Source organism: Topomyia yanbarensis, chromosome 3 (assembly GCF_030247195.1).
Source record: "Topomyia yanbarensis strain Yona2022 chromosome 3, ASM3024719v1, whole genome shotgun sequence".
In the NCBI taxonomy this organism is placed as follows: Eukaryota; Metazoa; Arthropoda; class Insecta; order Diptera; family Culicidae; genus Topomyia; species Topomyia yanbarensis.
The window spans coordinates 354,110,345-354,124,969 of record NC_080672.1 but is presented as its reverse complement, the minus strand read 5'-3'; the positions used below and the strand labels follow the sequence as shown (position 1 = coordinate 354,124,969).

Here is a 14,625-nt window from a genome sequence, read left to right as displayed (position 1 = left end):
TAAATAAACCTGGTATAACGCATACCAGGTTTATTTATGTAGTAAATATAAAGCCGCTGTAATGTTGATTTATTGCAGTGGCGTTATACGTTATTTTGGCTTGTGTATTCCGTTCTACATGTTACATTGCTTTCTAAAATAGTCTAAAATTAGTTTTTAGCGTTTAGGATTCTCCTCATCAGTAACAAGCACCATCTTGGTGCCAGTTAGATGAGAGATCTAAACCAACACCAAAATTAGCATTAGTTGGACGCTCAATCCTAAATCCAATTGCTCATAAGTCTTATATGAACTAGGCAGGTTTCGAGTGATGTCTCGGAAGACAGGTACAGAAGCTCTGGTTTGCTGATGAGAAAACTGTTTCGGATTCCTCAGTCTATTCAGCAAACTAGAGCTTCTGTGCTTGTTTTCAGAGACATTACTCGGATCCTGCCAGTTACTTAGTTCATGCAATACGTATTAGTTTTACGATTTAAGATTGAGCGCCTAACGGTTTAGATTTATCATCTAGCTGGCACCAAGATGTTGCTAGTTACTGATGAGGAAAATCCGAAACGCTAAAAACTAATTTTAAATTAGGTACTGTTGCTTCCTGTGCATAGAAAGTATTTTTTGCGTATATAGTTTAGGTAGCAAATGGCTTGGTTGATGAAACATCTTAAAATAAATTAAAATTAGAATTTGTATGTCGAAGCGCGCATTTATAAGACCTAAATGTTATTTTAATTCCCCTCTCTTTTTGTTTATCATACAGAAGAGTAAACATAAGAAAGTGCCACATGTGTGTACGGAATCATATAGCACATGGGACAGCTATGCGTATAGCGGCAGTATACTGCTACTATGAGATTGCGTTAGTAATGCAGAAAACTGACTGTCAATCTGTGCACAGGTATAGTACACTTGCATTTTCTGGCATTATATCAGCATTAAATCTGTATATATTACTAAACAGCTCTTGAACATTGCTCTATAGCTGATCTAAATCAGATATAAGGCTACGTTATAATGCTTATTGGTTATTTGGATTAGGAGTCGAGATAGTTACAAATGTTACCTAGCAAGTAAACAACCAAACCGAAACCTCAAACAACAGTCAGTGGCCAGAATCTGGGCCAGTAAGTTGGAAATGTGTCTTGCTGTACGATGAAACCTATCCGGAAGCTGATTTCAAACCATTGCCTCCCCCACCCCCAATTACTACAAGGCTCCTTCTCGCGGCAAGCTTCCTGGCAGATTCAATTTTGTTTTGGCGGATAGGTTCGCGAAAAAAATTTATGATTTGGCGAGAAATCTGTTTCTGTGGCAATAAAAATAGCGATTTTGTGATGAATAAGACTATTAATTCGAAAATGTACAAAACGGACATGATGGTCCAATTACGTTTTGAACAGATCTAGCCAGTTGTCATTATAGCAAGTACGTGCTACAATGGTAGAACGACATTGGCGGCCAGTTCATCCCAAAAGATTGTCCCCAGTTCTTCTCAATAGATTTTTGTCTTTGGAATTTCTGTCATGATAATGAAGCGGAAACTGAAAACAAAGGTTGCAGTTACCAGCGACATTGGTGGGATAAAGATTTGGTGTAATCAGCTAGCCAATACTTGACTAAAGAAGGAAGCTGGCTGATGAGGGGTAACAACAAAAAGTACAATATCATGACAACGCAGATAGAAATTACAAAAATGGCTATAAAGCTCCTGAAACCATGATTAGCATTTTACTCTGTCAGAAAAATCCGATGATCATCATCATCATAGTGGCCGAACAATCCGCCAATTTACTTATCCGCCCGCCGCACGCGAGTCGTCCTTAGTTGCTTACAGCCAGCGGGGTCTGTCCAGAAATCGATAACCTCTGCCAGGTTCTCTGTTGAACATAACTTTAGCTGGTTTCTCTTATGGCATATGCACTACATGTTCGACTCTGCCGTGTTTTATCAGTCTTTCAATGTCAGCATGTTTGCATACTGTGTACTGCTCGTCGTTCATTATCTTGCGCAATTCTCCATTTGAACGTAGAATTTTTTTCTCAAACACGCCGAGCACACAATAGTCTGTTACCTTCAACGCTCATGCTTCATGCCCGTTCAGAGCAACAGGGAGTATCAGCGATTTATATATAACAAATTTTGTATGCTACGGGACTTTAACTGACTACGTAAACTATAGAAACTCCTATTTGCAGCCGCAACATGCCTTTTTACCTCGCGGCTAACATCGTTATCACAAGTTCCAAGATATATGAGTTGGTAGATAACCTTGTACCGTACTCCATCGATTTCCAACTCGAAACCAACACCGTTCGGACTGCTCTCTGCCAGCTACCACGTACTTTATTTTGTCAGAGTTTATAGGCAACCAGATTCTCGCAGCCTCGGTTTAAAAGACAAAAATGCCTCTTCCACTGCTCTGCGATCAACACCAATGATGTCGATGTCGTCGGTGAAGTCAAGAAGCATGGAACGTTTCGTTCCTTACACATCCGATCTTCGTATCGCACCTTCGAGCATTATGTTTAGAGAGTGGATCGCCCTGTTTGAATCCACTTAACGTCACAAACGAATCGCATGTGTTTCCGACTATCTTGACGCTTGATTTTGTTGGCAAATCAAGTTCAAGCATTATCTGCCACAGTTTGTTTCGTTTCACGGAATCGTACGTCGCCTTAAAGACCACAAACGAATGGATGAGTCTGTAAGTTGTATTCTTGGAATTTATCCAAAATTTGTCGCGGGATAAACATTTGGCTCCTCGCTGATCGTCCTTCTCGAAACCCGCTTTGGTATTCGCTGATAAAGTGTTCAGTCAACGGGTGCAGTCTGCTAAACAGAACACGAGAGAGTACCTTGCCGGTCGCTTCCGAGTTTTAGAAGTACGGTCCTGAATTTCGTACTTTCTAACGGCTTTACCGTTTTTCAGTTCTCGGATAGTCTATCGCCCTTCGTCTAGTGTGGGTAGATCCACAGCTTGTCCATCATCTCCAATTCTCGTTCTGTTTGTGCCTTCTCTACTCTTTTGTCCAACTCAATGTACTCCTTCCGTCTAATCAATAAAATATCAAAGGATTATTAATTATAATTAAGTAGATAATAATTAATTATAATTAAGTTCGTAATACAGAAGAAACATTCATAATCATGATCCCAACCAAATATTTGAGTGCATCGTCATGTATTTTTGGGTGTGACTTAGTTTTGTTGTAACACAAGTAATTTCATGAATATGTGTTTTATTTTTAGTGGTTTTAGGAGCTTGAGGTTTAGTTTACAAAATTGTGACCTTTTCATGACTATGAACATTTTTTTCGTGTATTTGGAAATGAAATTACATCCTTGATTTGTGATAACGGATTGGCGTAGAAATCTGTAGCAGAGCAGCGAAATTTCTGCTTGTATGTACCGAAACCAACATTCACCTCATTCCACCACCACCTCCCTCATTCATCAACTTTCCAACTGACTGAAATTTCATGCAGAATCGAACGCTTGAGTGCGGTGGAAATATAAATTCCTTCACCAACTAAAGTATTTATTTAATATTATGTAGACAGTTTGAAGGCAGAAGTTGATATCTTCTACATTTTCGAGCATAAATGAACTGCGCAATCTATATCTGGTGCACTATTGCTCAATAATCCCTCTCATAGGTAGAATAGAAACAAAATCCAGTTTGCTTCTGAAACCGAATATGTCCGAATCTGCATGCGCTGTGTTAGGTGAACGAATGACGAAGGAAACGAACCAAAAATTTCATTCATCGCGGCGGGGATGAATTGAATTGTGTTTTCTTTCAAGTTCACGCAGGGATGTCAATTTTTCCAGCTCTGCTCTGTTGTGTTTGCCAGGAACCATCACTTTTTGCCTTTCTCATATAGAAAGGTTATGCAATCACTCTGAAAAACGTCAACCTAATTTTTTTTTCGACTCGCATAAGGTTTCTGGATTTTAACAGGGGCGTAGTTGATGGTTTACGGAGAGGGGTTACACCCCCCCCCCTCTACTGTTCACTCCCCTCCTTTAAAAATCTGCTTAAATCACCCCTCAGACCACCACCTCATACCCCTCCCTTTCAACCCCATCATCTTTAAACCACCACTATATTACAAAGCATACCAATTTAAGCTGGGGAGTCGTTCGTTAATGGGACTTTCGCCCTCCTCACATACCCATCCCCGCATGACAAAATGAGTTAGCAAGCAGATAACATTGATCTAATGCTGATTAGGCTAATGGAGTATGATATTTTTTTGTTTCAAGTGTTTCACCGTCGACACGTAGCTCATCAAGTTCGTGGCTGGCATGCCATTGTGTATAAGTGCAAAGTGTCCTAAGAATGTAATGGACATTTCCACAATTATGTTGAACATAAAAAGCCTCCGTGCCATAGTTTAGAGAAATGAGAAAGGCACAATTGCACCGCTAGGTGGATTAAAACAGGTTTTTTTAAATGCGTCAACACTGCCAGAAGGCATGCTGTTAATCCTAGTGCCAGATCTCAAAGTAGGCAAAATATAAAAACAAATAAATTTTCTTTAAAATTTGTGAAAATTGTCTCATAGTTTTACTACGTTAATATTACAATAATTTTGATATGTTTTTCGCACTGTTTTAACAACATTGCACATTAAAAGTTAGTTAATTTTTGATTTTGTACAAAATAACACTGACGCTCAAATCATTGCGATTGACGGAACGATATTGTGCACCATTAGTCGATCGCATTTTCTTTCTGTTTTTCGTGTGGCGTAGACGTGAGTTCGTGGGTCGATTTCTCCAAACGACAGCTCATCTGATCCAATTCTTTTTGAACTGTGGTGTGCAGTCTGTTTACAAAACAGATACGTGGCAAGCTTATATTATTACATACACGTGAATCTAGAATTTATCACCCGCATAATAAACGTCGTGCTTCTAGTTGTTGCAGGAAATAAAGCTTTCTGTATCGCTTTTGTACACGCTATCTATACCGCATTTCTTATATGATGAAACTGTATGGGATTTCCATATCGGAATTTAGTTATCTATCCTTCCGGCCATCACATCATATAATAGATATATACGATATGACATGGTGCATAAAGCATATCAATGACCTGGGAACTATTTTTCATGAGTGTTTTTTTTTCGAGTTCATCAAAAATCTGAGAGTGTTTACAGTTTACGGTGCAGTTGAAGTCGCTTTTTCTGCATTGGCAATGTTCCAATGAATTTCGGTCGCTTTTGCTACGCTGCCCACATCTGATAATCGACAGTCATTGCTTGTTTTGGATGGTCGCATGTCTTTCTGGTTCAGTGGTTTTCAACCGGGGCTGAATTGGACTATTGCAGGGGGTTAATTATACGGTGTCAATTTAAGCTTGTTATTCTAACATTTTCGTCGATGTTTATGTCTCTTTGTATTTGTTAAAGTGTGTAAAGATTATTTTGTCTTTTTTGATAGGATATTGTTGATATGCAATTTTCAGAAGGATGTACTTTGTGGTAATCAATTTTCAGAGAGGGGTGTATGGAATGAAAATGTTTGAAAACCACTGTTCTAGTTGGTACCTCACATCCCAGGGGTAGGAAAACACGAGAATTAGGTCGCGCTCTTTTTGCAATTTTTTTTCTTATTAGTAGCTTCATCAGTTTAGGTTTCAGGCATGTACTGATTGCTTGGTGGCGTGTTCATTTTGCTAAGTGTTATGCACCACCTGCTTTAAAGCATGATTCCAGAAGCTTAAAGCATTTATTACCTTACTGACTTATGATTACAATCACACAAATCCTATATTTCGCTTATCTACATTGCTGCATTCATTTATATAACTTTATTGAGCTCATTGTTTTCATTTCGTGGTTCTACCGCTTTACAGCTATAGCTGTGATTTTTCTTTTATTTTAGATACAGCTTTGCGCTACCGAAAACGGTTTCAGTCTATGTGAGATATCATGCGACAGTCAGATTCATTCCAAAAACGATTGACCTAGAATTAAAAGAACGTTTACCAAGGATTAAACAATACGACAGTTGCAGTCACCCCGAATACTATCTGTCAATGCGGATGAAGAACGATGAGCTCAGCATTTTCATTGATTGTCGTCTCACGTGACTGGTCCTCGCATATCGAATAGAAAATTCGACCTTTGCGCAAATAGAACTGCGATAAGAGCAGTACGTCGATGAAGGGATAGATATGGATATGTTTGCTGATGCAGCCGGTTCGACTGAATGAGTGACTGATGTTCGATTGATGGGCTAACAACTGTAGCAAAGTGTACAAACTTGTCCGTCCCGCAGCGATCGCTTTAAACTTTTCAAAACAATATACATTTTATTGTTGTGAACTTTATCAATATCGTCATCGCCACTATCAATGATTTATTGCATTCGTGGCCTAGGTTAACGTGAGGAAACGATTGAATCCTCCCAGCAGTTAGCTATCACAGTTGGATGGTTGAGTAGCAACTTGTTGCTATCTATCGTGCGTCTCCACTGAATCATGCCCAGTGGTTGGCCTTGAGTGGGTCACAAAGTGAAATTGTGCGGGATAAATGTGCGAGCAATATTCGGTAGCGTGAGTTGATAACATGTGAGTTCTGGTGTGTCGAACCATGATTCAGTTGAAGTAAAAAATGTTTGCGAATAATGAATTATACATCCGTTGAGATCGTTATCAATCTCTCTCCTTTATGTGTGTGTATTATATATGTTTTGTATGTTTTACAAGTTTCACTATTACTACATGCGCACTTGACTAGTTACTAGGCTTTTCGCGGTTCTTGAATTTCGGTACTATTGGAATCTAATCAATAGTATTATCTCAGGTGCCCTGCTGCTCCAGCCAAGGTATTTTGAGTCTAAAGATGGTAGGAAGTTCAATAATACCAATATGCCATGCTGTATTTACAGAGTGTCATGATAACGTAGTCAGGATTACCGGAAACAGATTATAAAATCTTAGAAAAACGAGCACTTCTTACGCCCTTAGGCACTTTTTCGAAAACGTATGCTAGCAGAATATAAATTCAAAGACTTACTGTGTTAAAAATTAGTAAACAATATATATGCAAATATCGTAAGTAAAAGTTCAAAGACATTTGCTTGCAATTATCTTGGAATCAGCACCAACCGGTGTTTGGTGCGGCAACTCAGAGGGTGTGGCGCTAGTCACAAGCAAGAATTACTGAAGCTGCGATCTATGTGGCAGAGCAGAAGGAACCTATTGGAAGTTGCCGACCAATCTGTTTTAGCTTTCAACAAGAGTTGAATGTGTTATAAATTGGACCATGTGTGTTGGAAATTTCAGGTCAAATAATGGAATTATGTAGTACATGTATATTCTTGAAAGATATATGACACCTGATGTCGAAAGCACATAAATTACGCGACAACGCTCCTTTTCATAGAATTGCCTTCCTTATAGCATCAAACCGTAGCGAATTTCACTTCACATCGATGATACAGCCGTGGCCACAAGGTCAAGTTTACTGATTTGTTTCTTAAGTATTGATATCTGGTGGAGGAAGATACCTATGGAGTTGCATATGTAGGAGAAATACGTATTGTTTGGTGTGACAAACGGTCGTGATACGATTGTTTGAACAGAAAAACTCATTTCTTCTGTACTGACTCTCAATTACTGTTTTTACAATTACTTCAGACATACAAATTTGATTTCCATAATTCTTTGTTCACTGTTTTTATAAAAGATTTACCTATCCAATGGTGAAGAAAGAATTAAAATTGGTGAGCAAACAGCTAAGATATGGCAAGTCAAAAAAGCGTTCCCATTTTTTTTCTCACTGACTTTGTTATACTCTTTTTACTGTAACTTACGGTAAACCACTCTATTCTTCTATTTTTTTAATTTGACGTATTCACAAAAGACACATCTTTCTAGTGGTGAAGACAGATTTAAAATCGATTATGTAACGGCTGAGATATGACTGGTCAAAGTAAGCTTTCCCATTTTTTTAGAACCCCTTGGTAGTCTGCGTAACTTTTTACCCCCTTGGTATTCCGAGTGTTAATAATAATAGTAAAGCTGATACAACTTGTATGACGAAATATTCAATTGCATAGACATTAGCATATTTATTTCGCCAAATGTCTCGAGACAGTTAATGTAACTGCTTTTCATTATATTGTATTGTTCTTGGAATGTCGTGTTAATTCCATACACGATAAATCTATCGTAAATTCGCGGCAGCCGGCTGCCCAGAGTAAGAAACACATAACACTTCTGAGAGTTGCATAGATCGTATCACTTATCAAGGTGAATCTGGATTTGTGTAACTCTTTATACTAGCCTACTAAATAAAAACTCCCTTGGCAAACGTGGCATACACGGTTTCTATGACAACGTTTGTTGTGCTGACATTTGTTTCCTTCCCCGATGACTGTAAAGAAGTAGCCGGCGCCGTTATTTGCATTTCAAAGTAGAGAGTGAGTGAGAGAATTCAGAGAGATAATTTCTGAGCGGGACATTAATCTAGACCGAAATTCTGAGATGGATTCCATCGGAATGCTAACAAGACCTTGATAAGAATCCTGACAAAGATCGAAACGGAATACTGAGAAGTAAGTCATAAATATCTCAAGAGAATGCCAGAAACCGTCCGAACGAAGTCGGTATAATGACATTTTATGTGCCAAAAAGGCTTGCAGTATCCCATATATGCCCAAGTAGCACGCTTTGTTACTGTATAGTATTTGTAACTCTCTTGGTAACAACTATGTTATGGAAAAAGCGCACTTTGTTTGTATGTTGTGCAACATGTTTCTAATTGCAGCAAAATAGTGAAAACAATAACTGTGCCATTTGTCGAGCACTGGGTAGTTGGACAGTTCTGTTTTAGGGTGGAATGGCAAACAAAGAGGCATTTACAACTTGTTAAACTGTTTGTGCAAGTTAGCAAAGTTTCTGAATAGTTTCACAACTGTTATTTATGTTTGCATACTTAACACTATTGGTCAGATCTATAGTTACATAGTTGCACAATCAGTTTAAAAACCCGTGGAAATTCTTTTCAAATATATACAACAATAAAAAATATTGTGTAGCAGTCGTGCAACATTTAAAACTTTCAACAAGTTGCAATTGCTACTTGGGTGTATTGCAAGAAATATGCACTTTTAATTTTAAACTGAAATAGTTTCATATTTGGCAACACCACTGTTAAAAACTAATACTTTTCAGATTCCTCGAACAATTTCTTCCAAAAAGCATCTCGCTGATTGGTTTTAGTGGAAATGGTACCAGAGATATAATCAGAAGAAAAGCAATTTTCTTTCGCTTGGAATAACCAACTAGGCTAAAATTTGAGAGTAGGTTAATCCCAGACCTCTAATTCCCCGAAAATAAAGTTCTATTGACTGCAATTATCGAATTAGCACCATAATCAGACATTCTTGATGAAATTTGAATTTTTTTCGATCGAATCCCCAGATAATCGAATCTGTCCTGTACGACCACAATCCGAGATGGTGCCGGTGGTTGAGTGGTAAGCGTAACCGCCACTCATTCCAGTTGGTCTGGGTTCAATCCCAACCGAGGTCGTTGAGATTTTTTCTGAGGTGAAAAAATCTGTGTTGTGTCGGTCTTGAAGAAGTAGAATCCAACTTATGTACCTACTAACAAATATCCTCCTCCCGTGATACTTGTGGAGTGCGCAGTAGTATATACGGCCTCTAGCAAAAGCAAGTATCGTACTAACATTCCTTCCCGTTCCTTCCGCGATCTACTTTCGGGCCTGGCCGGCGCCAGTATTGATCAATAAAACATATGCATAATTATCTATTGATTCCCTGTGCAACTTTAGCTAGTCTAGATCGATAACGGAGTAGCAGCCAGGGCTGGTCGCACAAGCTCCAGCTGTTCTGACCTGTAAGACCATAAATCGTGGTGGTTGAAGGAAACAGAACATTGAATGATCAATTTGTCTGAGAGAAGAATTGTACGCTCAATAATCGGCGATTCAATGCAGAACCCTTCAACTGAACCTAGATTGCAATGCTGACAAGGGAAGACTGTGCGATTGTCGGGCCAGCTAATGTTATGTAGAATGAGATCTATCGACTAAATGAAAACTCCAAAAAGGATCGCGAACTCGTTTATGGTGTGGGTTTATGCTGGCCTGGTGGCCTTCGACTGTCATGATCAGTTCCTGCTTCATTTGGTTAGCTTGATATATATTTACCACAGAGCTGTCGAAGGTTGAGTTCAGAAGGGGAACAATGAAGGTTGGACTTCGACTGTAGAGGTCATACAGTGTAGGATTCTATTGAGTAGATCTTGGAGTGTAAAAACTAGTAGTTGGTTGTTATTTTTAAGTTTATTGTTCACCCTTACTGTTAAATGTTACTTTATACGGATCATTGGCCTTTTACCGGTTTTTACACAGATGATTTATTGTGGCATTTTTTAGAATACTTGTTTGGTTGTTCTTTCACCGAGGGATCCTATTTTGGGATTTGTGCCAATTTTTAGACTAACGGGGTTGTGTGGAGGTAGGGGGTTGTTTATCAGTGCACCTGACAAGGATTATAGCTGTCGTCACTGTCCGAAACATTCGGTATATAATTGTAAAAATAATGGACAATCCACGAGAGCGAAAGATATAGAGTAAACTGTACCACTAGCGACAATCCTGTTCTAGTGTTCTGTATCTACTTTAGCGATCATGATGATCTGTTCTTCCGATTTCTATTCTCGGTCACTGATAAATTTTGTCGATATGCTTCGGTAGGGTGATGTATGGCGCTGGTTGTTTATTGACTTATTTAATCATACATGAATTGGTTGGTTCGAGGTACAGAACTGGTACTCAGTGTTATTTAAATGGTGGCAGGATTTTTTAAATTTCGATTATAGAGGTTTTAACCTTTGGGTCATTCATCTCTTTTTCGTGTTAGAAAAATCTGCGGGGTTTGGAGTCGAGCCCAGGTGAGCTGCGTACAAGGCAATCGATTTACCGACTACATTATACCCAGCCCAGGTAGAATTTGATTGTTTCGGTCTACCAATCACCTAAGAATAAAATATGTGAGTCGTTATTGTTGAACTTGACTTCAGCAATCTATTCGATTTTGGTGCATTGGATACATTTGGGGAAGAGATTTGTCGTCTCTTAGATCCATAAGTATGTATAATTTTCCAATTGACATTTTAAACTCTATTAGACTAGGTATATAACATATGTTCGGTAGTAACGATCGCGTGGGAATGAGCATATATTTGTTCGCGCTGGAGACCGCGTTGATGAGATTATAAGTGCAATAGACATCACTAAATCATCGCAACATTTTTGAAATCTTGGGCTTAGTAGTGCTTGGATGATCGCTATTGCATGCACACCTCTGTGTATTATGGCGCGGGACTCAAGCGTTTGTATGTTAACGTCTTAGATCGTGTCGGCTTTTGTGTGTCGTGTGTACTAGCGTGTGTAAATTCGAATTTATAACCGTGTGGCAATTTGCATATTCGCTAGCTACTTCATTACGTAGGGTTATCGAACCACTCTTTAACGGTATGAGTGGAATGATTTGGTGCATTATGCATGAACTGACACTCCGAACACATTTATTTCACATCACATGGATGTATGGAATTTCTAAATTCTCAAAATAAATTGTTGGTTAATAATACCTTAGTCGGGCAAATTGTACTAACTCCGTATCAAGATAAACAGTCCTCAACCATAATATTCTCTTTCCCGTGTTTGAATGTATTGTGATTAGCATTCAGAATTTTCTGAATGGCGAACCAATCGTTCTGTCTCGACTGACCAGAAGATGTCCGTTTTTAATTTTCGGGATCAACCCACTTTAATTGTTGTTTGGCGAACTACAGTCGAGTCTCCAAGTGTTTACTGATCTTGTAGAACTTCCCTGGGGCTCCTATAAAGAAGTTTATGCTCCACAAGCCACCTCTGCAGAGGTCCAGGTGACACTGATTATTTCAGATCATCTTTGTTCTTCGATATTGCTTTGGATATATCCATAGTGGAAAGTGGTTTGATGTCTTTCTGGTAGAGAAGAGCATTATTTTTCTTCGATTTTCCCTCTTTCGCGAGATCTTTTATCAAAATCTTTTCCTTTTGGTCCCTCCTGATAACTTTGGTCCTTTTTCTCTATAACCTTACAAGGAATTCGCCAAAAAATAGGCCTTTAATGATACTACAGTTTTATCCACAACTGTAAGTCAAGTTATTTTCGGATCAGTTCACGTTTTGATTAGTTTCGATATTAGCAACAGTTGCTAGTAGACCAATTACACAGCAAAGTTCGGTCAGCGAGCTAGCAACGCCAATGATCACGCCGCCTAAGTGGCTGAGACCTAAACTGCCTATAATCGCAAGTCAGTCCCATGTAGATAGGGAATCCCGCAGCACATGGGACTGACTTGCGATTATGGACAGTAAATTGCTCACGAATGCGGCCGTCGCTATCAGGAGAAATACCGCCACCGAGGAACTGTCAGCACCGTAGAGAAAATGCAGCAATGGCAAAAACATGAACTATTCACACAAAATAGCAAGAGCTACAGGTTCAGGTTAAGTTGGTAAGCTTAACTACTACAAATCTTTGCAGCAAGAATCCGACACTACTACGAGCCAGCAGGCAGTGATGTCTGTTGAAGATTCCTTCTTGATAACAGACCTTGACCCAATTTGTTGAGCTGAGTCGATTGGTATACAAGACGTAACCCACCAGATCATGGAAAAAATCTTTTGTAAGTTTGAGGGTTTCTATACCTTGCTTTTATAGGAAATGTAAACAGATCAAAACCCCAACCCCTTGAGAATTTTCTGCGAACGGACCTGCGACAGAGTAAAGGCAATGATGGTATCGTCTATTTTATTGTTCTAGGTTTGTCATTTTAACCGGAATCGAAAAACGAAAAAAAAACATTAATTTTTTACTAGTCGTGCACGCAGTTTGTCTGACATATTTTAGAAGCTGATTATTTTCAATTTAATATAAATCTTGTAAAATCATTCGATTCAAAACTTCCGGCAATTGTAGCATTAAAGATACTAACTTTTCGCAACTAACTCGAAAAATTCCAAAAGTTTACAGGTGCGATAAGCTTGCCCGAATATGTCGGACGTTGCAAGTGGTGAAGGGTCATACCATTCATAGATTTGTATTGAAGCTTTCATTTCAACGAAACAAATGTGATCATTTCCAAAATAAATATTTTCGTTTTTACATAACAGTGACTATGCGGTATTATGTGAGAGACTGTACGTGATGACAGTTGACAACACTATTCACTCAATTTGGTAGCTACTTATCGTAGATCCAAGCACCATGTTACTATAAACTATAAACACCCCGAAAAATAATCTGCATTTCTCAGCCTATATCTTGAAGTCCTAAACAAAACGCGAAGCTACATGATATAGCACCAGAGCTACTGACAATAAATTACACCTTAGTTTGAATCGCGTTGCAAAACTGAGCTTCTTTAATCTCAAACATATTGCTCAACAAAAGTATTTGGGCGGCCCTATATAATCGAAATCTTATGATGAAATTCGATAAGATTTATTTGGTTTCACAGATTCAACATTCCCGTAGAAACTAAAAAAATCACATCCAATTTAATGTAAAGATTTTTGTTTTTTATCCTGGGACCTACTGTACTTTTCTAATATTTTCCTAGCATATAGCATACTAAACATTTCCTTTTCTCTTCTTCTTCCAGCAGCCCCTGTTGAAGGGGTACACACTGCAAACCGGTTCACCATGGGGAAACTATTGTCCAAAATCTTCGGAAATAAGGAGATGAGAATACTGATGCTCGGGCTGGATGCCGCAGGGAAAACTAGTAAGTACAAAACAGTCCACAGCCCCATCCGTCACGTCAGCTATCCCTGCTAGTCCGTACGGTCGGGGTTCGAGGGCGCTGAACGTTTTCCAGCACAAAGCTAACAATGGATATCCGTTTTTTTTTTCTTGCTCTCGTTACACTGCTTCATCCTAACCGCGCCGCCCGCCAGCTATTCTATATAAGTTAAAATTAGGTCAATCGGTAACGACAATTCCAACAGTCGGCTTCAACGTGGAAACCGTAACGTATAAGAATGTCAAATTCAACGTATGGGACGTTGGCGGACAGGACAAAATTAGACCATTGTGGAGGCACTACTACACAGGTTGGTACCCGTCGTCGATTGATTGGCGGTGTCTCCTCCCCGGGTGACACCGGTCCTGGGTTGAGAACAGTGCTATAATGGTTTCCATTTTTTACTATTTTAGGTACACAAGGACTCATATTTGTAGTGGATTGTGCAGACCGTGACCGGATAGACGAAGCGCGGCAAGAACTGCATAGGATAATAAACGACCGGGAGATGCGGGACGCCATCATACTGATATTTGCCAATAAGCAAGATCTACCAGAAGGTAAGTGGATTGTGGTTTTTTTATACGTGCCTCGATGGTGGTTCGAACTTTGATCGTCTGTAAGGAGGTATGCTGTTATGAGCATTCTAGGGGAGGTGGACATTTCGCATATCTCGAATACAAAAATTAAGGCGGCAACTTCTCTAAAGCGTTTCAAATGTCTGATTTAAACTGTTACTATAAAAAGGAACAAAAAGTATGCGAGAAAACCTACCTTTTTTTCGAAA

The 14,625-nt window shown here is 39.0% G+C and overlaps 1 protein-coding gene across 6 annotated transcripts in view; it reads left to right on the top strand.

The window, feature by feature from the left end:
• LOC131688715 (ADP-ribosylation factor 6) overlaps positions 1–14,625 on the top strand; it is a 73,104-nt gene that overhangs the window by 47,434 nt on the left and 11,045 nt on the right. For 3 of the 6 annotated variants that reach the window (XM_058973171.1, XM_058973168.1, XM_058973172.1), the window contains exons 2-4: positions 13,698–13,820; positions 13,993–14,148; positions 14,252–14,398. In XM_058973171.1, the coding sequence (XP_058829154.1) occupies positions 13,739–13,820; positions 13,993–14,148; positions 14,252–14,398 (385 nt within the window). In that variant the 5' untranslated portion in view covers positions 13,698–13,738. Of the gene's footprint in view, positions 1–6,559; positions 6,576–13,697; positions 13,821–13,992; positions 14,149–14,251; positions 14,399–14,625 lie in introns of those variants that run through there. The other 3 variants (XM_058973169.1, XM_058973170.1, XM_058973173.1) reach the window with 2 other exon arrangements.